The sequence below is a fragment of the Erinaceus europaeus genome, chromosome 13, assembly GCF_950295315.1.
Source record: "Erinaceus europaeus chromosome 13, mEriEur2.1, whole genome shotgun sequence".
Taxonomy (NCBI): domain Eukaryota; kingdom Metazoa; phylum Chordata; class Mammalia; order Eulipotyphla; family Erinaceidae; genus Erinaceus; species Erinaceus europaeus.
In genome coordinates this window covers 9,639,016-9,663,171 of record NC_080174.1, presented here as the reverse complement: position 1 = coordinate 9,663,171, position 24,156 = coordinate 9,639,016, and the positions used below count along the sequence as shown (strand labels likewise).

Genomic DNA, 24,156 nt, shown 5'->3' with positions numbered 1-24,156 from the left:
GGGACATTATGGGGTACAAAAGGTGGAAGGTCTGGCTTCTGTAATTGCTTCCCCCGCTGAACATGAACATTGACAGGTTGATCCATACTCCCAGCCTGTCTCTCTCTTTCCGTAGTGGGGCAGGGATCTGGAGAATTGGAGCTCCAGGACACATTGGTGGGGTCGTCTGACCAGGGAAGTCCAGTTGGCATCACGGTAGCATCTGGAACCTGGTGGCTGAAAGAAGTGTTAACATATAAAGCCAAACAAATTGCTGACTAGTCAGTGACATAATTTAAAAGGAAAAATGTCATCATATATTTTCCTTTACTGCTCTGGTGAAACTTGAACTGAGTATGCTGTATTTCACCAAAAGGATTCTAGTGGAGGAGAAAAAGGGCTAAGATAGAGAGGTCCTGGGGTGGGGGGCAGGGAGGTAGTGATGCACCTGGTTGAGCACACATGGACCCTGACTGAGCTCAAGGACCTGGGTCTGAGACCCCAGACCCCACCTGCAGCAGGAAAGCTTTGAGAATGGTGAAGCAGTGTTACAGGTGTCTCTCTTCTTCTCTGTCTCCCCATACTCTCTTGATTTCTGGCTGTTTCTATTCAATATATAAAGATAATAATTTAAGAAAACTGAAACACTCAAAAGAGAGAGAGAGAGAGAGAGGTGCTGGGGTCTTGGGCCATGATGTAGAAAAGGCCATGAAGATAAGAGAAACAGTGGCCTGCAGAAGAGAGTTATTACTTATGTGTCAACAACCATACTGTATCTGCTTACCATTAATCTCTAAATAAAGTCCACACAATTAAAATTAAGTTAAAAAGAGCGTATCTTGAGTCAACCCCAAGATGAACAGACTTCATTCAGGGAACACATTAAGACTAGACTCTATTAATCCATATGAGCTGTTCAAAGACAGGCTACATACCCTTCCCTATTTATTTTATCACTAAGTTCATTCTGATACAGTAAGAAATTAGAAGCACAGGGGATTAGGAGAAGAGTCAGGAACTCTCTTCAGACCTACAGTAAATTAAAAAACAAGCAGCTCACCCTTTTGCATGTTTGCTAACCTACTTTGTACACATCCATGATTTTGGTGTGTCTCAGACATTCATTCTCTTCTGCAACAATATTCATAACACCACATCAGGAAATGACAAAATGAAAACCTCTTGCTTGATAGGCTTTGTTATTCCCTTTATTTCTATCCTTTTAACTGGAATGAGATTTCTTTATAACACTAAGTTTCCATTGTGTATTAGTGAGTATCAATATGTCTATACTACATTAGGTTTGCCACTGAAAGTCCAATTCCATCTTTCATCATAACTTGGAATTTTTAACTAACTTATGATAGAACAAAAATAAATCAACAGAGAAAGGAGAAAGAAACAGAGGGAGTGAGAGAGAAAAGAGATGCTTGCAGCATTGCTCCACTGCCCATGAAGCTTCAGATAGGGACCTTGTACATGATACAATATGCACCCTACCAGGTGAAGCACATCCCAGGCCCCTGTCCTCTTCATCATAGCATTCATTCCTTTCTATGACCATAATACGCCTTCAGATTGAAGATTTGGACATAAGCTAGAAACAACTGGAATTCCCAAGCCTATAATCTTACACGATTCTTATTCACATATTTAGGAATTAATGAATACTCTTCTATGTCACTTACTTCAAAATATGAGTAATTGGCATAAGAAAGTTGTATTTATATTAAAGAAAATTCTCAATAAATTGAGAAAAGATAAGTAAATCATTCTTTCAAAATGTCCATGGAAATAAAAACTTGTAGGGATTTCACCTACAAGTGAAATATTCACCTATTTTTTCACAATATAGGACCCTAACATAATTTTGTCTCATAAACATTTCATTCTGGAGGAAGAAATCAAACTTTCAGCTGCTATAATTGCCTAGTGCTAAGATAAGTCTGAAGAAAAGGCTAGGCATACTATGAGTCATAAAACTGACAGCAAAGAATCTATTTAACATAAAACTACTCTGCTAAAGATAAGATGTAAGGTGTGAAGTCTGGCATTTAGGAAGATAAGTGATATGGTTGAACATGTCTCTAGAGCACATATACCTAAAATCAAAATGTAGCCATAAATGAAATGCTTTGAGTTTCTTTTTCCCTATCTGAGTGAGAAATTGGAGATTATTAACATAAAAAGTATTTGGTATAATTTTGTTCTAAAGATGCAAAGATTGTTTTATTTTTTTTTACATGTGAAAGAGGCAGAGAAAACAAAGAAAAACCAGGGCACTGTTCTAGTGCATGTGGTTGTGGTGCCAAAGATTGAACCCAGAATCTCAGGTCTACAAGACTTATCCTCCACCACGTGATTCTTTTTTTCCTAGTCACATTTTAAAGTTTTAAAAGTCATTTTGTTGAGCCAGAGAAATAGCACAGCGGTAGAACACAGCAGTTAGATGACAGAGGCTTCAGGTTTAATCTCAAAAACTATTAGTAGACAGATTTGAACAGTGTTCTAGTAAAAAAAAATTTTAGATCAACAAATAAATCACATTATTAATTTTATTGTCAATTGTTTATTTTGTACCTTGGAAGAACCTGTCATAATTATCTTTTAACACTTTATTTATTAATGTATTTGTTTATTTATTTAATAGAACCAGAAAAAATTGGGAGATAAGAGGAAGATAGAAAGAGAGACACCTTCAAGACTGCTTGTGATGTTTTCTCCTGCAGGTGGTGACTGGGGGCTTGAACCCAGCTCTTGCACATTGCCATAAGTGTACTCAACAAGGTGCGCCATCACCCAGCTCCTAAAATTATCTTTTGATGCTTGCCATATTTAGGAGCATTGTGAAAATCTGATGAGTTTATAGTTTTCCTCAGTCATCTCAATCTTTCAATTTTTCATGATTTGGTGGATTGTTTGAGGCAGTCTTTGGACATTATGCCATTAGTTTGTATGGCAAAAAAAAAAAAAAAGTGAGGGCTACATCATGCCTTGATCTCTTCAAATTAAATGGATTCTTCCACTTTTTCTCTTTTTAAATAATAAATTACTGAGAGAACAAAGAAGGTCAAGAGAACTAGAGCATCACTCTGACACACGTGGTAACAAGAAAGTGAAACCAGGACCTCATGTTTGAGAATCCAATGCTTTATTCACTGCACCACCTCCCAGGACATTATCTTTTCTCTTTAAATTCTTCTAATCTGGTGGTCTAGAACTAGCTCACCAAATGGGTTCTGTTCCTTGCATGTCTGCACCTGTGGTCTGGCTTTGACTCTGGCACTATATCAGAATGGCATGGTACCAGAATGTCATGAAAACTCTGAGACTATGATCTCTCCGTCTCTTCCACCTAAATGAAAATGTTGTCCATGGAACAGTGAAATTGTGCATGTACTAGGTTTGATTCCAGGCACTTCTGCAATTATAGAAAACTAGATCAGACATCAGAATTCTAGAATTTAAGAAACAACTTTGAGGGATGTGTGGTGGAACACCCAGTTGAACACACACATTACTATGCACAAGAACTGGGTTCAAACACCAGCATCCCTCCTGCAGGGTGGGAGCTTTGCAAGTGATGAAGTTCTGGTAGAGGTCTCTCTCTCTCTCTCTCTCCTTTTTTTTTCCATAATAATTTTTAAAAGATAGAGACACACCCTACTAGGGAAAGAGAGAGGCAGACTGGGAGTATGGACCAACCAGTCAATGCCCATGTTCAGCGGGGAAGCAATTACAGAAGCCAGACCTTCTACCTTCTGCAACCCACAACGACCCTGGGTCCATGCTCCCAGAGGGATAGAGAGTGGGAAAGCTATCAGGGGAGGGGGTGGGTTATGGAGATTGGGTGGTGGGAATTGTGTGGAGTTATACCCCTCCTACCTTGTGGTTTTGTTAATTAATCCTTTCTTAAATAAAATTAAATAAAAAATAAAAAACTTTTAAAAGACATTTTTATTATTAATTTTATTATATTTATTGATTTCTTGGGGAGACATAGCCAGAAAGAGAGAGGAGAAGGAGAAATAGATAAAAAGAGACACAGAGAAACACCTACAGACCTCCTTCACTACCCTTCCCCTGCAGGTGGGGTCTGGGGACTTGAACGTGGGTCACTGCACATTGTGAACTGTGCGCTCAATGAGGTGTGCCACCACCCAGTCCCCCAGTGATCACCTTCTATCTCCTCCTCCCCTCTCAATTTGTCTCTGTCCTGTCAAATAACAAAAGGAAAAAACAGCTGTCAGGAGCAGTGGATTCTTTGTGCAGACACCAACCCCCAAGTAATAAACTTGGTGGCAAAAATGAAATATAATAAAATAAAGTAAAATAAGAAAATAAAATAAAATTGATTCTATTGCCCCTTGAAGATTCATGAAATTCTCCTCAATTACAAGTTCAACTTCTTGGTGCTTACTGAAACCAAATCTTCTCTGAACGCTAACTTAAAAGTCTACTCTATTGTGTCTGTATTACTGTCTCCTCCAACCAACAGTCAGCTTGAATTAAATGTCTTCGACTCAGAATTGCAGGTGTCTGAATATCAGCAAACACAACCAGACATTTAAAGGAACTTACTACACAATGTGAACATAAAGTACAAGGAAGACATGACCCATGTTTGGATTTCTCACTTGCTATCAAAACCAAATTCTCCGTGTTGGCTTCTCAAGCACACTCTCTCAGATATAAATTCTCTCGGATATAATTACTTTAAAATAATCTACTCTTGATATTTTACTCCTCCCTTAAAATATCTTTGACTCTAGTTAAGACACAAAACTATTGCTGATATTCAGTATGGTTCCAATCACTTTATGTCATTAAGTCTTGAACTATGGTCATACAATCCACTTCAATGGGCATGGACTGAGAATGGGAAATGAGTTATCACTACCCCCACAGTGAAGCCAAGGCCTGTTTCCTTAATTAGGGTAAATAGGTATGAAACATGATGCATCTTTGAAAATCTGACAATGTATTTGCATTGATCCAATGCAAGATATTCTACTATCATCAGATATAATGTGTTAGTATGATAAATGGGTCTCTTCTGTCTGGTAGGAGACTCTAAAGACAGAAAACACCCCTAGGCACTTAACAAAGAGAAGAAAAACATGTCCTTACAAAGATCTATCTATGCATGGTTGTAATAACTCATTTTCAATATCCAAAATTAAGTTGCAAAGACGAGTGTAGCTCATCTGCTTCTTCACCTTAGAAGACACCTAACTTCAAGACTGGGCCCCACTGAAGTGGAAGAAGTTTGGTATTGTACTATCCCTATCTTGTTCTCTGTCTCTTTTTCTTCCTTTTCAACTGAAAAAAAAAAAAAAGTCAGCCTAGAGCAGTGATGTTCAGGCAACAACAAAAACAAACAAACAAACAAGTTTAGATGCAATTCAATTTTCCTTAACATATGAATGAGAATCAGCGAAATACCAGAGTCGCAGCACATCCTGTCTTGTCTGGATGAGGTCCCAAAAGGTCCAGGTTCAATCCTCAGTAAACTTATATGTCAAAGTGAGCAGTGCTCTCGTCTTATCTCCTTTGTATATATGCATCTCTCATGAAAATAAACAAAATCAATCTTTAAACTATAGATGAATGAATAAATAGATCTTACTCAGTGTCTCAAACTTAACTGATAGCCTCTGTGGCATATTATACATATCACAGGGTCTGACATATTAAAAAAAATACAAGAAGTTACTATGGTTTTTACTATATCTTTTTTAAAAGAATTTATTTATTTATGAGAAAGATAGGCAGAGAGAGAAAGAACCAGACGTTACTCTGGTACATGTGCTGCCAGGGACTGAACTCAGGACCTCATGGTTGAGAATCTAGTGCTTTATCCACTGCACCACCTCCAGGCAGAACCAATGTAAAACTTTCATTTTACAGATAAGTGACAGAGAAGTTAGGCTTTTAGCTCATAGGCATCAAGTATAATTAATCTAGTAACAGAACATGGATTTTCTAGATCTAATCTCAAAAACATTCCATTAGGGGCCAGGGTGGTGATGCACTTAATTTAATGCACATGTTACAATGCTCAAGGATCCAGGTTCAAGCTTCCTGTCCTCACCTGCAGCAGGGAAGCTTTCACAAGCAATGAAGCAGTGCTATAGGCGTCTCTCTCTCTCCTTCCCTCTCTCTCTCTCTTTTCCCCTTTCCTCTCAACTTCTCTGTGTTTTTCTCCAATAAATAATAAATAAAATTTAAGAACAAACTAATACTTTTAAAAATGTTCCATTATAATCTTTGCAATTTTTCATTACTGGAAACATAATATGAATTTTACAACAGTGTCTTGGTCTGACTCTGTCACTCACTGCTCCCCCTTCACCACCCAGATACACCAAAATGAAGACCGCCACCAACATCTACATTTTCAACCTGGCTCTAGCAGATGCCTTAGCGACCAGCACCCTACCCTTCCAAAGTGTCAATTACCTGATGGGAACATGGCCCTTTGGGACAATTCTCTGCAAGCTTGTGATCTCCATAGATTATTATAATATGTTCACCAGTATATTCACCCTCTGCACAATGAGTGTTGATCGCTACATTGCAGTCTGCCATCCGGTCAAGGCCCTGGATTTCCGTACACCCCGCAATGCCAAAATCGTCAATGTGTGTAACTGGATCATCTCTTCAGCCATTGGTCTGCCTGTTATGTTCATGGCAACAACAAAGTACAGGCATGGTAAGTAAGGTGGCAGGCCTGATGGATAGAGAGAGCTCACAGATCACCCACCGTCCATCTAAGATGTATGATGATATCATGAGACAAGTAAAATTGGTGGAGTTCAGTGTCTTAGTTGAGTTTTAATTTTAATGATTCTTCTTTTTGAGAAGAAATGTCTTTGAACATTTTGAAAGAGGACTCTTTCCCTATAATAGTAAACCCATTACACATTTCAAAAAGATTATAATCTGTGGCTTCCCGGTTTCTCTGTTTTCATCAAATTTATGAGGGAAAAGAAACAGAGCTCTTTTTAAGACTAAATGGAGTTTCTAATGAGCATTAAGTGGAAGCTTGTTGACTGCCTATATGACCAAATTATCTTTTTAGAATTCCTATCAGCATGGCAACCTCCCATCAAAAAGTAGAAAGAAAACACCTATTAGTTGCAATCTTCTGGATAATACTTGCATTTTTACATCAATAGAGAGCCCAGAAATGACCTATTCCACAGTGAGAGGTCTATGATTGTTGACTCTGTCGAAGATCAATTTCATTAAGGTTTGATCAAAGACTATATTCTTAGGAAAATACAACCAAAATCAGATCTTCCTGAGAATTAACAGTGACTGAATTTCCTCCCCAGTTTCTTTAAATCTTTCCCTACGTGTTTGCATAGTATAATAACTTTTAAGTTAGCTCTGGTTAGAGCAACATATCGGTAAGCAAAATTGTGATGCACTGCTGCTACTAATTCTTCCTTACGTTATTTTCTTCTAGGTTCCATAGATTGCACGCTAACATTCTCTCACCCAGCCTGGTACTGGGAAAACCTGCTGAAAATCTGTGTTTTCATCTTTGCCTTTATCATGCCTGTCCTCATCATTACAGTGTGTTATGGGCTAATGATCTTACGCCTCAAGAGTGTCCGCATGCTCTCTGGCTCCAAAGAAAAAGACAGGAACCTTCGAAGAATCACCCGAATGGTGCTGGTTGTGGTGGCTGTGTTCATAGTCTGCTGGACTCCCATTCATATCTACGTCATCATTAAAGCCTTGATTACAATCCCAGAAACTACTTTTCAGACTGTTTCCTGGCACTTCTGCATTGCTCTAGGTTATACAAACAGCTGCCTGAACCCTGTCCTCTATGCCTTTCTGGATGAAAACTTCAAACGATGCTTCAGAGAGTTCTGTATCCCCACTTCCTCCACCATTGAGCAGCAGAATTCCACTCGAATTCGCCAAAACACGAGAGACCACCCCTCCACAGCCAATACAGTGGATAGAACTAACCATCAGGTAAGTAGCTTCTAGATTTTGCTATATCTACTGGGGATCACCTAAGAATTGTAGAGCTTCACATCAATTCAAGATTTTAATTTATTGGTAGGATATCAGTCGCTAGGTAGATTGAATGATAGTGTGAAGAGAGAGGAGTGAGGGGGGAAATTATGACTGTTGGATCAGAGAGAAGCTCTATTAAGTAAACTGAGCTCTATATATGTGCCTACTCTTTCACATACAAAAATATGCCAATCAGAAATCCATTCATCTGGTAAGAATTACTTAGTTTTGCAACCTTGTCTTCATTGCAAAATTAATGACTTTTGCACATGGTAGAAATTATTCTGGGTCTTGTCATTTTCTCTCGATAATGATCTATATTTCAGACATATCATTCCAATGTCCCTGTCACTCTACAAAACCAGTCCTATCTTGATTCTGTGGTTAAAAAGAAAAAGTCATCACTTTTCTCATAATAGTGGTGAGTTCTTCATGTCTCCAACAAAACAATGCCAGAGCAAAAAAAATAAAATAAAAAGATAGCCACGCCTATCACTGTTAACTCCTACATTTGCGTGTTTTTGTTTCAGAATTTTACAGCAGATATCAAGCATAGAATTTTTGAGAGCTAAATGAATTTTATTACCATCACTATTATGATATAAAGACTAATTATGGCAAGGAATGATTATTGAAAGATGTATTTCTAGCCACAGCACGACACAGAAGTGTAGAAGAGCCAACATTAAACATACCATTGTAACCACAGGCAACATAAAAAGAAGAAAAGACAAAAATGTGCCAAAAAGGGGAGTCAGGCAGTAGCACTGCAGGTTAAGCGTATGTGGCTCAAAAAGCAAGGACCGGCTTAAGGATCCGGGTTCGAGCCCCCAGCTCCCCATCTGCAGGGGAGTCGCTTCACAGGCGGTGAAGCAGGTATTCAGGTGTCTGTCTTTCTCTCCCACTCACTGTCTTCCCCTCCTCTCTCCATTTCTCTCTGTCCTATCCAACAACAATGACATCAGTAACTATGATAATAACCACAACAACGTTAAATAACAAGGGCAACAAAATGGAAAATAAATAAATTTAAAATTTTTTTAAATGTGCCTACAAGTTAATATTACCTTTCAAAACCACTAGTTTGTCAACTTGGAATTCTTTAAATAAACAAAGGATATTGCTCAATTATTAACATTAAGTAAGTACATTTTCAAATGGAGCCAGAAGCCAAAAATTGTATAACACAGAATGCAAATCTTACCTTCCTACAAGGTAAATTCTTGAGTCAGAGCCTGATAAGTTCCTGGGGTGGGGGGAGGACACTTGTGCTCATGGAAACAGACACTCCCATAAAAATGACCAAAAAGTCATGTCCAGGAATGAGAGAGAAGGTCTTTCTCATACCACTGCTGCTACCTAATCTAGCCCAGACCACCCTTCAATTTTTTTTTTTTTTTGTTGTTGTTGCTACTGCTGGGACCTTGTTCCCCCAGACAGCCTTTTTCAGCAAGAAAGAGGCAGAGACCATTAACACTGAAAATTCCAGCAGTGGGAGCTGGATTAAAACCTGGGTTATTAGTATGACAAAGAAGACACACCATTGAGGTGAACGATTTCACCAGTCCTAGAGTGATACTCCTCTTGGAAACAGAGTTGGCAGTCAGCTGAGGTCAAGAACAAACACCTCATCACAGACCCCTGCAAGCGTCAACCCAGCTTTGACCTAGCACGTTATGATTGGGCCCTCCTCAATCGTTATCGAACAGGCCATGGCCGGTGCACCGCTATGTTCCATCGCTGGGGAGCCAGAGACGACCCGAACTGCCCCTGCGGCTCCAGACAGACTATGACCCACATAGTCAACGACTGCCACCTCTCCAGATTCAAAGGAGGTCTCGAAACTTGACATCAGGCTCAACCTGACGCTGTTGACTGGCTACGGAAGAAGGGCAAACGCTAGAAGAAGAAGAACTGAGCACAGACAAAAACACATTATATCTCAGATGGATTTTCCATATGGGAACATCTGCACCACAGCCATGATATTAAGTGATGCTAATATGAACATGAACTTGCTCCAGCCAGAGAGTATGAAGTAAGAGAAGAATTTCCAGTCAAAAGGAAATCATTTAGTCACATCTTATTCTAATCCCATTTCAGAGATTAAAGCCAGGAAGAAAGGGTTTTCACTTGCTTGTTCTTCTCTGCATTTTTTCTTTTCCTTTCTTTCTTTCTTTTTTTGACCATCAAGACCTTGAAGTGTAGTCTTGTTTTCTTTATATTTTTGTTCACAAGCAGGGCTTCACTGTTCTGGGCTGATATTTTCAGCACACAGAAAGGTAGAGAAGGGGAATGAAACCGTAGCACAGAAGCTTCCTCCAGTGCAGTGGGGGCCAGGTACAAACCTGGGTCAAATATTCAGCAAAGCAGTGCACTATCCATGTGAGCAGTTTTGCCATCCTGTCTCTCTCATTTTTATTTTTTCCTTCTAAATATCTCTCCTACGTAGCTATCAAAATCTTGGGTATGGATTTAAAGAGGGGAAGAATCTAAGTCAATTTTTTTCCAACTTCAGGATAATCTGTGAAAGGATGTCATTTAAAATTCTCCATCTTAAGGGGCCGGGTGGTGGTTCACCTGGTTGAGTGCACAAGTTATAGTGCTTAAGAACACGGGTTCGAGCCCCTGGTCCCCACCTCAGGGGGAAAGCTTTGCAAGTGGTGAAGCCGTGCTGCAGGTGTCTCTCTGTGTCCTCTCTGTGTCTCTCCCTCTCTATCACCCCCTTCCCTCTCAATTTCTGACTGTCTCTATCCAGTAAAAGATAATGCAAAAAGAGAAAATTCTCTATCTTAGACAAAGGTCAAAAGAGTTGGCCCTGTAGTAAAATATTCCCCTTGGAACAAAGCATAGGGCATTAAAAACTGTGAGTTCTTTTTCCTGCTTCTATACCTTCTATATTCAGACCCTTAGGGTGTGACTGTTGAAAATCTGCCCTGGATCTCAACTGGGGCCTCTCCTCTTATTGACTCTCCTCAGTGTCCCTCATTGGCCTGGCTCTTCTGGAAATAGAGCTCCCAGCCCGTCAGAGGAGGGAAGTCATTATTTCTCCAGAGTTCATTTGATTGTCCATAAGCTGCCCTGTTTTTTGTCCTTGACTCCTTCCAAATCCATCATTTTCACATGAGTGTGGTTCCTACACAGTCAGGGATAGGAGAAAGGCAGCTAATTGGGAAGCTCTGGTCTAAGTAACTAAAAGGTTTGCTTTAAAAATACATCCAATTAGGGCTTATCTTCCCTCACTGCCTCTGTGAAGCTGCCTCAATGTCAGATAACAGCAGAAACATATTAGCCTTGTCATTGGCTGCTTTCCCAAACATACCCAGCTGGGAGAACTGGACACAGCAGAGAGGCTGCCAGGAAAGGAGGAAAAGACAGTCTGGCATATTTGAAAAATGAAGATAAATCAAAAAACCCTTCTGCAACCCTCCAGTGACATGCTACCATTAGAATTAAGGCAGTTAGTTTCACTCAAACATCTGGAATGATGTAGAGAAGTCTTTGGTGACAGTTTCCATAATCCATCAACATGACAACATTATTATTTAAAGAGCCAATTTGGAGATGTTGCCTATAGCTTGACATGTCGTCGATGACTTAGCAGATACAAATTCAACATCTGACAAATGGCCTTTTTTGTTTCCTTGTTTGTTTGTTTTTATATTACTAGTCATCCTGTTAGGAAGCCAAGCTAACTAGATGTGCATTCACACTTTAACTGTTCTCTTATTTGGATTGTATACCATTGTAGATGTTTATGTCCTGCCTGTGTATTTGTATTTTCTCCAAGAAAACCATTAGACTCTATATGTCACATTGCAAGCACATTAGTCAAACTTCATATTCTGCAGATCAGAGATCCAATACCAAACCTTCCCAGGGTGTCTGTATTCTGACAGCCGTGTCCCTACAGCGCAAAGTCAAGTGGAGAGTTGGCAGTTTCCAAGGTAATTTGATAACCCATCTGAGAAAATGCTGTATCCCAAAATAAACTTTGAATGCTACTCACGTAACTACAGACAACTCAGTTAGCTTTGGCTGTGTAACAAGTGATTCCAAAGTTCAATGACTTAAAGTAAGTGTGTGTGTGTGTGTGTGTGTGTGTGTGTGTGTGTGTGTGTGTGTGTGTGTGTGTGTGTGTGTGTGTGATATCTTGTAGATGAATTACATGGTCTGGGCAGGGCTGGATGGAGTGGTTCTTTCAACCAAGCCTGAGTTCAGTCAGGCAAAGTGGCCATTGTTCAGCTGGTCTATGATGCCCCCGAGTTGCCAGTGGTTCTCCATATGCCACCATGCCAGCACAAGTTTATTCTCATTATTACCACAGCTCATAGATTGAGGAGTTGGAAAAATGGACTTCACCTATTGCAAGTAGGTGGTACAGTCACACTGCAGAGTGGTGTATACTGGCGAACTCAAGGGAAGGTTTCATTGTCATTCTTTCTGACATCTGCAGGAGGTCCAACATTCATGGGAAATATCTTTGCCTAGGTCCTTCTTGTACCTGCTACCAAGACCTGGCACCATACCTGACACATTAAACAACATTCTGAATGAATGAATGAATGAACCCAGGCTTCATGCTATTTCAGGAGATAAGAAGGGTTGTGTGAACAGCCCCTGTCTTGTATAGTCCCCTGATAACCTAACTTTGGGGTTAAATAAATACACCCACAGAAGGATTTTTTTCATGTCTTCTTCTCCAACCTTGATTTCTCTGATAAAAAGTTATACTTCTGTGATTGGGTGCTGGCATACCTGGTTGAGAATATACAGATCAGTGTGCAAGAAACCAGGTGTACGACTGCATCTGCAGGGAGGAAGCTTCACAAGCAGTGAAACATTGCTGCAGGTGTCTCTTTGTCTCTCCTTCTCTACCTCACCCTTTCCTCTCAATTTATCTCTTTATCCAAAATAAACACATAGATTCATAAATAGTTATAATTTCTCTTAAAGAAATGTTTCCGCTTCTCTCTCTCTCTCTCTCTCCTCTCTCTCTTTTTTATTTTCATTGGGCTTCACTGTTCTGGGTAAAGTTTTCCATATAGCAATAGGAATAGTATCATAAAGAGAAAGACAAAGACACCACAGCACGAAATCTCCCTCCACTGTGATGGAGGCCAGGCTCAAACCTCACCAGCACGGCAAAGCAGACACCCTTTCCAAGTGAGCTCTTTTTCCAACTCTTTGCTTAATTTCTGACTTTATTTTTGACAAACTGTAGATGAAGAAGTCAAGACCAGAATCCAGTACCAGGAAATGGGCATGCTCTGTTTATATAAAAAGACAAAAATCAAGGTATCATATTTTTGTGGGTTCCAATGCTCAGGCTATTACCTCAGCTGTAGTACGTACGGCATGCCTGCTTCATGTAAAATGTGTGGTCTTAGGGACTCCCTGACTTTATTAGCTAAATTCAGGAAAAGGCATTCATTTTCCATCTGATATCAGGGCCATTTAATTTCTCTATGGGCAACCCTGCTTCTGTTCTTCTTTTAATGCAAAGTAAAACTTTATTTTATTTATTTTATTTTATTTATAAAAAGGAAACACTGACAAAAACCATAGGATAAAGGGGTACAACTCCACACAATTCTCATCACCAGAATTCCATATCCCATCCCCTCCCTTGATAGCTTTCCTATTCTTTAACCTTCTGGGAGTATGGACCCAAGGTCATTGTCGGATGCAGAAGGTGGAAGGTCTGGCTTCTATAATTGCTTCCCCACTGAACATAGGCTTTGACAGGTCAATACATACTCCCAGCCTGCCTCTCTCTTTCCCTAGTGGGGCGGGGTTCTGGGAGCTCTAGGACACATGGGTGGGGTTGTCTGTCCAGGGAAGTCTGGTTGGCGTCATGCTAGCATCTGGAACCTGGTGGCTGAAAAAAGAGTTAACCTATAAAGCCAAACAAGTTGTTGACTAATCATGAACCTAAAGGCTGGAATAGTGTACATGAAGAGTTGGGGGGTCTCCATTTTACAGGTAGCTAGTAGGCATATTTTAGTTATATTCCAAAGGTCTGTGGTTATACAAGGTTTTTTTTATTTTTTTCCCCCTGAACCTGAAATCTGATATGCAGGTGGATCCAAGTTACTGTCTGGGGAGATGATGTCATGGCTGCAAAAAGGACCAGAAAGCTGGATCAGGGAAGAGAGTAGCTCCCAAATATGGGAAAGGGGTATAAATATTGTTGACTGTAAACCCCACTGATTAGATGTCATCTGGGGCCCATATTCAGCTTAAGAGCTTATGTGACCTCTGCATCCCTGTAGCTCTGAGCTCACATTCTGTGGTCATGAGTACGGACATTCTGAGCTGCCCCAATATCAGGACCCATTTTCCTCAGGTATGTTAGAGTATGTTGTCCAGCCGCCCTTCAGGGGATGGAACATTCTCTACCATTGTTGATCCAAGTTGAGGGCAAGGTCCTATGGCGGTCCACAAAGGGGTCTATTGTGTTGTTCCTGATAGAGGTGACCGGGAACAGTGGAGAGAGGGATTTATTGGAAGTCTAGGTCTATCATGGCTGTTTGGAAGTCTCAGGACTCCTTGACTTGGGCTCCAGCTGATGTTCTTGTTGGGTGCTACTGTGCTTCAAAATATCCTCTTGGCTCCATCTGTTCAAATCTACCCAGCTCTAATTCAGACTTCTTAGAAGCTGAGCCTTGTGAACCTGCCAGCACTGCTTGGTTCCATGCCAACCACATATTAAGGTATGCTTTCTGGCAAGACACGTAGATGAATTTGGAAAGTAGTATAATAATATTATGTGGGGAAAAAAATAACTCATCATGCTCCTAAAGAGTTTTTATGAACTATGAAGGTAAAAACAACACTGCTCTTTTTTAATTGTAGGAAAGTGTGTAGATTAAAAGTTCTTTCAAGGTCTCTATCCCATCAGTTTCTTACATCAAACCTCAGGGGTAAAAAAAAAAAAAAAAGGAAGAGATGTTAAATAATTATAGAAGAATATACCTCCAGAGAGAGACAGAAGGCAGGCAAATATCAGGTTTCTGCTCTAAATCCAGTCTTTCTCTGTTTTCTCACAAAAAACCACTCTGTGGTCAAATCGTATTATATCATCTCAGATAGACAATCTCATTTTTTATCATGAAGCCTTGAATATGTAACTTCTGTGTAGCTTGAGAAATTCTAGTTCATTAGGTCAACACTGAGTCCAAAAATCTACTTTTTTATTTTCTCTTTTAATAAGAGACATAAAGGGAGAGAGAGAGAGAGAGAGAGAGAAGCAGCACTGAAATTTCCCTCATTGCTATGGGGCCAGATTTGACCCTGGGTCACGTATATATCAAAATATCATGCTAAGTAAGCTGTAGATTGAAATGTCTAATTCATGACAGAGCAAGCATGCACATGTACTTGGGGGCAGTCAAAGCATCACTGAGTCATATGTGGTACTAGGTACCAAATTTGGAGGTAGAAGCTTTCCAGTATTTTAATTTATTTTATGTATTTATCTTAGAGAGACTGAGAGAGAAAGGGAAAGAGAGAGAGAGAGAGAGAGAGAGAGAGAGAGAGGGCGCGCTCTCTGCGGGCAGCACTACTCATGAAGCTTCTTTACTCCACAGAGGTTACTATGAGCTTGAACCTGGGACTTTGTGCTTAGTAACATGTGGGTTCAACCAAATGCACCATAGTCCAGGCCCCAAATCTGGGTTTCTGAGCATGTAAATCTGGTGCTCTACATCTAAGCCACCTCCTGAGATGCAGTCTTCATGGAAAATAAAGCACACTAACCTGAGAAGTTAAAGTTGTAAATAATCCAGCAGTAACATCTAACTGAGCCACTGAACCATTTCCATCGAGCTGGTCACTGTGAATGTTCCTGCCAAACATTTAGTACCAAATGTTTAGTACAATAATATAGTTATCCTTGGACTAGTATTCTAATAAAACAAGTATGTTTTTATAAGACAAGGTAAGATAATAGTAATAAAATTAATTTTCTAGTACCTCCTGCTAACTCCTTCTTAATAGCATGACAAGTCTGTTCCTAAACCTTCTCTTAATAATTTTAGAGTGCTTTCTAAATATTTTGACAAAATTAAAAATCAAGTCTGTGGAGAGAGCTCACTGTTAAAGTACAAGCTTTATATACCTGATGTTCCAACAGACCCAGGTTCAATCTAAATTATCACCATATTCCAAAATGGAGAGGTGCTGTGGCCCCTCTGCAGCTCTAATTTTCTAGCACAGAGTGAAATGTAGAATGGACATGGTGTATTACACCAACGCAGAGCATACTGGGGAGGGAGGAGTGGGGGGGCTTGTACATAATGAAATTGCATGCATATGTCAGTGACTATACTGTAAAGCATTAATCCCCTCAATAAAAAAAAGAAAGAAATCTTGAAATGACATACCAAGAAATGAGATATTCTGCAGTTGTATTAACTAGAAAACTGTATTATCCTTTAGTAAACTAAAAGCAGAAACCTCTTTCTGAAAATCATCCACAACATTTTCAAAAACTGAATCTTGATTTAATTCTGTAAGGCATCTGTGGAAAACTAATTTGAAAAGGAAAAGCATTTCAGTTCCACAACAAAGCTCCAAATGGGAATAACTCACAAAATTATACAGCATGGCCACCTGAATTCTGTGAATGAACCAAATGACCAGTCTTTTCAGTTCTGTGGTTTAGAAGGAAAATAGTTCTGTGGATGCGTTTGTGCATGTGCATATATGACATAGGTGTGCCTCCTTCTGTATGTTAGATGCCAGAGTATATCTTGACATTCTCATTCTGATAGCTGGAAGGCCACAAGGATCTTACAAAGGTTTTATTTTATTATTTATAAAAAGGAAACATTGACTAAACCATAGGATACACACAATTCCCACCACCAGAACTCTGTATCCCATCCCCTCCCCTCCCCTGATAACTTTCCTATTCTTTAACCCTCTGGGAGTATGGACCCATTCTGTAATTGCTTCCCCACTGAACATTGGCATTGACAGGTCGATCCATACTCCCAGCCTGTCTCTCTCTTTCCCTAGTAGGGAAGGACTCTAGGGAAGCGGAGTACCAGGACACATTGGTGGGGTTCTCTGTCCCGGGAAGTCTGGTTGGCATCATGATAGCATCTGGAATCTAGTGGCTGAAGAGAGTTAACATACAAAGCCAAACAAATTGTTGACCAGTCATGGACCTAAGGGTTGGAATAGTGCAGATGAGGGAGGGTGTGTGGTGTTCCTCCATTTTGTGGCTAGCTAGTAGGCATATTTTAGTTAAATTGCAAAGGGTCTGTGGCTATACTATTTTTTTTTTTTTACCTACAGGGTTATTGCTGGGGCTCAGTGCCTGCACCATGAATCCACTGCTCCTGGAGGCCATTTTACCCCCTTTTGTTGCCCTTGTTGTTGTAACCTTGTTGTGGTTATTATTGTTATTGTTGATGTCGTTCATTGTTGGATAGGACAGAAAGAAATGGAGAGAAGAGGGGAACAGGGAGGGGGAGAGAAAGACAGACACCTGGAGACCTGATTCACTGCCTGTGAAACGACTCCCCTGCAGGTGGGGAGCTTTGGGGGGTTCAAACTGGATCCTTAAGCCGGTCCCTACACTTTGCGCCATGTGTGCTTAACCTGCTGCACTACCGCCCGACCCCTTGTTAGCATTCTTTTAAGCATTCAGAGACTTATTTAATATAGTAAATGTTATGGATTTGAAATGGCAAAACGTTTCATAGTGAAAACAAATGCTAGAATCATATATTTGTTTCCTTATTGCAATAAACAGATGAATGATAGATGGATAATCAAATGCATAAAAGATTAGAAACAGGGGTGTGTAGAGAAACACAGTGCCATTTTTGTATGATACAAATATATCATTTACTAGAAATGGAGAATGGAGAAGTCCAGGAAGACAGCATGATGGTTATGAAAAAATGTCATGCCTGAGATTCTGAGGTTTTATGTTTAATCCCCAGCACTACCATAAACCAGCACTAAACAGTGCTTTGGTCTCCCTCTCTGAATATTCCTCACTCTCACACACACACTAGATAAAGTAATTTATAAAAGAGAACAGAGGGGAGCTGGGCAGTAGCCCAGCAGGTTAAGCTCACGTGACACCAAGCATAAAGACCAGCTTAAGGATTCAGGTTCAAGCCCCTGACTCCCCACCTGCAGGGGAGTCGCTTCACAATCGGTGAAACAGGTCTGCAGGTGTCTATCTTTCTCCCCCCCTCTCTGTCTTCCCCTCCTCTCTCCATTTCTCTCTGTCTTATCCAACAAGGTCAACAACAACAATAATAACTACAATAAAAACCAATAAGGGTAACAAAAAGGGAATAAATAAATAGTTTTTTAAATCTTTAAAAATAAAGAGAGAACAGAATGAGGGGTAAAAGATAAAATGGAGGGCAAATGGGAAGAATACAGAAAGATAGGAAGGAAGGGGAGTTTCCTTAGTCCTTTTCTTTCTTTCTTTTTTTTGTCTCTAAAATTACCCACACTCTTCTGCTATTCTGTTTTGTGTTGACATCAGAAACACAGAATTTGTCTAATCATACTCACTTGTTTCCCCTTATTTTTTTAAATTTTTATTTATGAAAAGGAAACACTGACAAGACCATAGGATAAGAGGGGTACAATTCCCACTACCAGAACTCAGTATCTCATCCCCTCCCCTGATAGCTTTCTAGTTCTTTAACCCTTTGGGAGTATGGACCCAAGGTCATTGTGGGATGCAGAAGGTAGAAGGTCTGGCTTCTGTAATTGCTTCCTCACTGAATATGGGCATTGACAGGTCGATCCATATTCCCAGTCTGCCTCTCTCTTTCTCTAGTGGTGTGGGGTTCTGGAAAATCAGGGCTCCAGGACACATTGGTGGGGTAATCTGCCCAGGGAAGTCCATTTGGCATCATGCTAGCATCTGGAACCTGGTGGCTGAACAAAGAGTTAACATATAAAGCCAAACAGGTTGTTGACTCATGAACCTAAGGGATGGAATCTACAGATGAGGATTTGGGGTCTCCATTTTGGAAATAACTAGTAGGTCTATTTTAGGTATATTCCAAAGGGCCCATGACTTTATTAGTTTTTGCCTGAGCCTGAAGTCTGATATGTAGGTGGACTCAGGTTATTGTCTGGAGAGATGATGTCATGGCTACAAAAATGGCTAGAAAGCCAAATCAGGGAAGAGAGTAGCTCCCAAATATGGTAAAGATGTCTAAATATTGTTGACTATAAATCCCACTGATTTGATCTGGGGCCTATATTCAGCATAGGAACCTATGTAACCTCTACATCCCTCTAGGTCTGAACTCGCATTCTGTGCTCACGAATAGGAACATTCCAAGTTGCACCCATTTCAGGACCCATATTCCCCAGATGGTAAATAGAGTGTGTTATCCAACTCCCCTTTGGAAGATGTAACATGCTCTACCATTGTTGATTGATCCACATTGAGGGCAAGGTCCTATGGGGGCCCCCAAAGGGGTCCATTGTGTTGTTCCTAATAGAGATGACCAATGCCAGTGGAGAGAGGGATCTATTCCAGGTCTAGGCTCATTGTGTCTCTGTGGGAATCCCAGGACTCCCCAACTAGGGCCCCAACTGATGGGGTGGTCTGATAGTGACTAAAGGATCATCATTAAAGTATGCCAGTCTCTTGCCTTTATTCAGCTTTCGCAGTCTGTACTTTGATAAGGTTAGCTTTGGAGTGAGTGAGAGAAGTGTAATAGGTGAGGAGGGTATCTAGGTCTAAGTAGAAACTATTCATTTATTGACTCACTGCAGACTAGTGTGCACTTTTGCTTTCAGATGTATATTTTGTCCTAATTTATGGATACATGTGTACATCTGTCCTATCGCATGGGACCTGGTCTATATCTAGGTTTTGAGGCTTTGTTAGGAAGTGAACCAGCCATAATGGAATTAAGGAGTCCTATGAAAAAGAAAGGGCCTCACTGGAGTAATGATGCTGAATGGTTGACATTCCATGCCTGTTGTCTCTGGACACAATCTGAAGTGAAGTATGCAGAGGTGGCACTTATTACATTGAGTAAGTTGGGATCAGCAGATGCAGTATCCGTTGGTATGAACTGAGAGAAGCATCAGGAAAGTGAGCCCCATTTTACCCTTATTTTTTCTACCCACATTAACAAGTCTCCAAATAAGTGAAGAAAATATTATATATAATACATGCTATTATAAACCACATGCTTTATGTAATATATGACATATTTACTACCTTATCTAAAGTCTATCATATGTTATGTGGTATATATATATAATATTTGACAGATTTTCAAAAATAAAATGAATATTATATATGTTCAAAGTTCTCTATATTTTATAGCTAAGTCCCTTAAACCATAGAAATGAATATACTTGCCATGTGATCCAATAAACGTTTTTGTGATGGTAGGGTAAAATGCAAAAAAAAAAAATACAGAAAATTACAATAAGAAATAAGGATATCTTAAGTTAAGAAAAATGCAGTTGTTAACAGATAAACCCTTGACCACAAGAAAATATAGTTAACAGTGTAATCCCTGAACATTGAATGAGATATAGTGACTGTACATTTGATAATTCAATTACCATCCTATATTTTACCACATAGCAAAATGTTCTTACTCTTGTTGTATGCTTTTCTCTGTGATATCACCTAACATGTCCTTATATTCATAAATCCCCAAATATAGTCATGTAGACTCATGTAAAATTAAAAATAATCAGGGGCCAGAGGAAGATGCACCTTGTCGAGAGCACATGTTATTACAACCTTCAAGAACCTGGGTTCAAGACCCTGGTCACCACCTGCAGGGGGAAAGCTTTGTGAATGGTGAAATAGGACTGTCTCTCTCCCTCCCTAACTCCCTCTTCCCTCTCAATTTCTGGCTGCCTTTATCTAATAAATAGACAGTAAAATTTTTAAATAAATCATTTTAAGTAATATGCTTTTTGAAAATGCTGAATTTGAGCTACCCCTTGGAAATAGAAAAGATACATGTTACTTATAGTGCCTTGGAGTACTACAGATAAATACTTGTGAACAGGGAACTTACTCAGTTAAACTCCAATAGTTAAAATTAATTAGTAGTGTGACCAAATGGTGATCCATCTAATAAAGCACACTGATACCCATGTGTGAGGAGGACCTAGGTTCAAGTCCCCAGTCCTCACCCACAGAGAAGAAACAATAGAGTTTACTGCAGCTGTCTCCTATTCTCACTGGCTTTCTCTTCCTCTCTATTTATCTCTGACTCTGACCTCTATGAAAAGGAAAAGTAACATTTGAAAAAAGGGAAAAGATAGAGATAGATAGATACATGGATCCATAGATGGGGAGTGAGAGAAAGAGAGAGAGAGAGAGGTAGTAAAATGATCACTTAGAATGCCAAAGTTGTTACGTAAGTGCCAAACCCCATCCCACCCCCCACCCCCCCAAAAGGGTGAGTAGATGCTACACAGAAAGGGACTTTGTCGGGTTGCATCGCGGGGGAGAGAACTCAACCAGAGTCAACCTGGGCTGCTGCTTACTCAGTGATGCGGGAGAGGAACCAGGAACTCTCATGGCTGATCGGGAATGCAATGCAACTCTCCTTTATTGATCAGATACAATGCCTTTTATAGATCTTTTAACTGGAAGTGGCAAATGGGGAAAGGAAATGGCTAGGAGAGGGGGCGGAGCAAAAAAAGAGCATGAACATAGAAAGCTTCCATAGCAGCTGTTGCGAAGGTTCTAACCAATGGGATTAAACCAATATCCTGCAGGCAGGGCAGGTCTCAGGCAAAACAGTGATTATGTAAATAGACCACAGCATCAAGCAATGCTGGGACCAGGCATAATGACCAACAGGACTTAAAGATAATAATTTAAGTTCCTATGTTTTGAAATACAAGACTTCCCTTTTCTATGAAAGTCTTGAATATTTAAGCATCAATATTTTGCTTATAAACAAGGAATGTTGAGGGGGACCAGGTGGTGACGTGCCCAGTTAAGCACATAGTACTAAGCACAAAGACCCCCACAAAGATCTGAGTTCAACCCCCTTCCTCCCCCCCTACAGGGGAGAGAACCACAAGTAGTGAAGCCGGTCTGCAGGTGTTTCTCTTTCTCTCTCCCTCTCTATCACTCCTCCTCTCTCAGTTTCTCTCTATCCTATTCTGGCATCGAGCCCCAGCGATAACCTTGGAGGCAATAATGATAACAATGGAATTTTGCAAAGTGTTAATATTTTAAGATTTGACATTTAGTTGGACCTTGGGATAGACTGAAACTTTTTTTTTTACAAGCTCTATCAACTTCTTAGAGGGAATGTTGCAGTGAAATTATTAGTATGTGGTCCACGAGAAAATAGCTATTTTTAGACAAATATCCATACATGCTCTTTTTTTTTATTTTGGTCAAGAGTACTTATTAGCATTTCAAAATATTTGAAAAGATATACTACATGTGAATTCATGCTGCATTAGTATAATATTTTTAACACCTCACGCAATTAAGATTTAAGTAATTTCAAAAGGCCCAGTGTAGAGCAATCTCATTTGGACACAGGCCTATTCAAAACCCAGTGCTTCAGTAAAATTAGGAATATCCCACAGTCCAAAACATTCACAGCAACTAAAATTGATAGTCAATCTTATCCTTATTCATTTATACTATATGTTCTAAATCTAACCAAGACACTGAAGCTCCCAGTCTCTGAAAATAGAACAGGTGACATTTAGATCAGGTTTTCACTTATATTTTGAAGTTTTCTGCTTTCCAATTGAAATCTAAAATGGGGAGCTATCTCTTAGCTTTAGAATATTTTTTCATTGATTTAAACTACACACAGCTAAGGATCAGTCCTATTCTTCTTCTTCTAGCGTTTGCCCTTCTTCCGTAGCCAGTTAATGGCTTTGAAAGTGACTGGGATCCATGTGAATTCAGTCAGCTAGGAAGGATCGTCAGTTTCCCCAATGAATGGGTACTCACGGGATGCACCACGGGAAGGTCGACCCAATGCATCCCATCAGTCCTATAATTGGCACAAACTTTCCTTTTGAATGACATATATTCTGAAAACTAGGTGTTTTCAAGTAGTGTGTGAAAAGCCAAACAATGGCAATATTTGTCTTGACAGAACACAAGGCTAAGTTTTAGAGAGCTTGGATTTCATGTAAGGCTGCTAACGTACAGCTGTACAAGCCTGGCACCTCCTGTCAGTGTCTCCTAGAGAATCGCTTCACCAGCAGGACCTCCCTAATCTTTTTTTACTGCCTACAAATCAGAACTGCTTTCTGAGTTTGAATCATTATTCTGTGCAGCTCTAGCTTGTTCCAGTGAATGACAGAACCATCCTTTTGAAGAGAAAAGTGTGTGTGTGTGTGTGTGTGTGTGTGTGTGTGTGTGTGTGTGTGTGTGTGTGTGTGAGAGAGAGAGAGAGAGAGAGAGAGAGAAGGAGAAGAAGAAGGAGGAGGAGGAGGAGAAGAACCTAATATCTTGAATAAGGATCCTCTGAATTACTAGGCTATCCCTTTCTTCTTTATTATTTCCTTTCCTTTCCTTTTCTATCCTTTCCTTTCCTTTTCTTTTTTTCTTTTGCCTCCAGAGTTACCACTAGGGCTCAGTGCCTATACTACAAATCCACTGCTCCTGGTGGCTATTTTTTGTCCATTTTTGTTGTTGGATAGGACAGAGAGAAATTGAGAGAGGAGGAGTAGAGAGGGATAGACACCTGCAGACCTGTTTCACCACTTGTGAAGCAACTCCCCTGCAGATGGGGAGCCGGGATCCTTGGGCCAGTCCTTGTGCTTCATACTGTGTGCATTTAACCTGGTGCGCTGCCGTCCAGCCACCTCCCGTCCACCCCCATCTTTATTCTTTACTAAAGTTTGAGCTCTTATATTCAGGGCACAGGTATATCGGATTCAAACAATGGAACCTGAAAGAAACAATCAAGTGCTTTATCATTTAGGGAATGGAAAGCTTTAATTCTGAATCATCAGCTCCAAAAGGATTGTGTCTGGCTTTGTGTTCTGCTTCTGTGGTTTCTGCGATAAATGAGATTTGGGAGTCTATTGCCAACTAGAACTCTGATCATTTTCAAATATAGTTATACAGTCTTACTGACTTGAACTGTAACTTTGTCTAGCATCACAAATAGGAAA

At 40.0% G+C, this 24,156-nt stretch overlaps 1 protein-coding gene across 2 annotated transcripts in view; it reads left to right on the top strand.

The window, feature by feature from the left end:
- Positions 1-24,156, top strand: part of OPRM1 (opioid receptor mu 1) — an 87,607-nt gene that overhangs the window by 48,698 nt on the left and 14,753 nt on the right. Inside the window, exons 2-4 of one of the 2 annotated variants that reach the window (XR_009553621.1) lie at positions 6,342-6,694; positions 7,454-7,974; positions 11,871-11,966. Coding sequence is in view for 1 of the 2 variants with exons in the window: in XM_007516131.3 (XP_007516193.1) it covers positions 6,342-6,694; positions 7,454-7,974 (874 nt within the window). In the remaining variant the exon portion in view is untranslated. The remainder of the gene's footprint in view (positions 1-6,341; positions 6,695-7,453; positions 7,975-11,870; positions 11,967-24,156) is intronic. The other variant, XM_007516131.3, reaches the window with a different exon arrangement.